The 1,690-nt window shown below is 31.9% G+C and overlaps 1 protein-coding gene across 2 annotated transcripts in view; it reads left to right on the forward strand.

The window, feature by feature from the left end:
- Window positions 1–1,086: 1,086 nt before the first annotated feature.
- The window catches only part of LOC106743797 (caspase-10-like), a 10,314-nt gene continuing 9,710 nt past the window's right edge, over window positions 1,087–1,690 (forward strand). Inside the window, exons 1-2 of one of the 2 annotated variants that reach the window (XM_014617992.1) lie at window positions 1,087–1,365; window positions 1,449–1,676. In XM_014617992.1, the coding sequence (XP_014473478.1) occupies window positions 1,486–1,676 (191 nt within the window). In that variant the 5' untranslated portion in view covers window positions 1,087–1,365; window positions 1,449–1,485. The remainder of the gene's footprint in view (window positions 1,366–1,448; window positions 1,677–1,690) is intronic. The other variant, XM_014617994.1, reaches the window with a different exon arrangement.

A 1,690-nucleotide genomic window follows, 5' to 3' on the forward strand; every position in this document is an offset into this window, starting at 1 on the left:
TATTTTGAGAATCCTAAGCGTCAGAAATCATGGGTGAATCCAGGCGAACCATCGATATCCACTGCAAATCGCTTTGGAAAGAAGACAATGCTCTGTGTTTGGTGGGATCAGAAGCTTATGAGCTACTAAAACCTGATGAAACCGTTAACACTGATCGCTACCAACAGCAAATGATCGATTTAAATCGAGCATTGCGTGAAAAACGACCGGAATATGGAAAAAGGCAACACAAAGTCATTTTGCTCCATGATAATGCCCCATCACACACAGCAAAACGGGTCAGGGAAACGATCGAGGCGTCCAGTTGGGAAATACTAACGCATGCGGCTTATTCTCCAGACTTGGCTCCGTCCGATTATCATCTATTTGTATCAATGGGACACGCTCTCGCTGAACAACGCTTTAATTCGTATGAAAATGTACGAAAATGGCTCGATAGCTGGTTCGCTTCAAAAGAAGAAATGTTTTTTTGGCGTGGCATTCATAAACTGCCGGAAAGGTAGGAAAAATGTATAAATAGCAATGGACATTATTTTGAATAAAATATTTTTTATCATTTTCAAACAACAGACGTGTAATTTTTACAAAAAAATTCCGGTTTCGTACTTATACACCCGGTATATGCAAAAGCACAGGAGTTTCAATGTGGTTATATACTTATTGACAAGATATAAAATTTAAATCTTAATCAAAATCATTATTGACAATAAAATGTGTAATTTTGTACCGCAACCTTATGAAGAAAATAAAGTTGACCTTAGCCATTGAATACGATCGTGAAACCATATAATTACGTAAAATATATTTTATTGCTCCTTGACGTTATATAAACATCTTTTTTTTTAATGTGATTTATTATCAGTTGCTGCAACCTGATTAAATAATTAATATTGAATATTACTGGCAACAATTCGGTCTAATATATGTCGTACATTAAGTTTATCAAGTGTACCAATTGGCTGTCAGATAGAAAGTTTTCAGGGTCCCTAATATTTTCTCTAGACACCCTACAAATTCTCTATCCGATAGCCAATCTATACAATCCCACAAACTCGTCATAGAACAAATTTAATGTGTCAGTCCACAATAAGTATTTTAAATGTTAAACCTTAAGAAATTGACTAACCACAGTTAATCATTTTCTTCACATTCGACTATCATTCGTTAATTTCTTAAAGCTTAAGGCTTTAAGTATTTATTGTGAATCGGACACTATTGTGGACCGACACTTAGTGCGAAAAAGAATAAAAGAGAGAATTATTCCTAACCTTCGAATGTCTGAATCTATAAAATAAAATATTCTATTCATATATCAGCATTCATATATAGCGAAGAGCAACAGATTTTTACGAGATTATTTTACTTGTAAGTATTTGTAGCATTAAAGTTTTATTTTAAAGAATTATATATTAAACGTGTTTATAATATTCTGGTAATGCATGTTTCAGGTAAATATAGCAATATCATTAGTGAAATATACATTTTATGATGTCATCAATAGATGCAAATACATATAACATAGCTAATACTATTTTCAATATTGATATTTTAAAGCAAATTGAAGATGATCTTGATATAGACGAGAAGATCTCTATATTATTTTTAATAATAGAAGATTATAAAAATGTATTCAGAGATGTTTTTAATCTTTTTGAGAAAGCTAAAAGAGAAAGGACATATATAATTACAG

This window comes from Dinoponera quadriceps, unplaced genomic scaffold (assembly GCF_001313825.1).
Source record: "Dinoponera quadriceps isolate SergipeBrazil2010 unplaced genomic scaffold, ASM131382v1 scaffold1249, whole genome shotgun sequence".
NCBI lineage: Eukaryota > Metazoa > Arthropoda > Insecta > Hymenoptera > Formicidae > Dinoponera > Dinoponera quadriceps.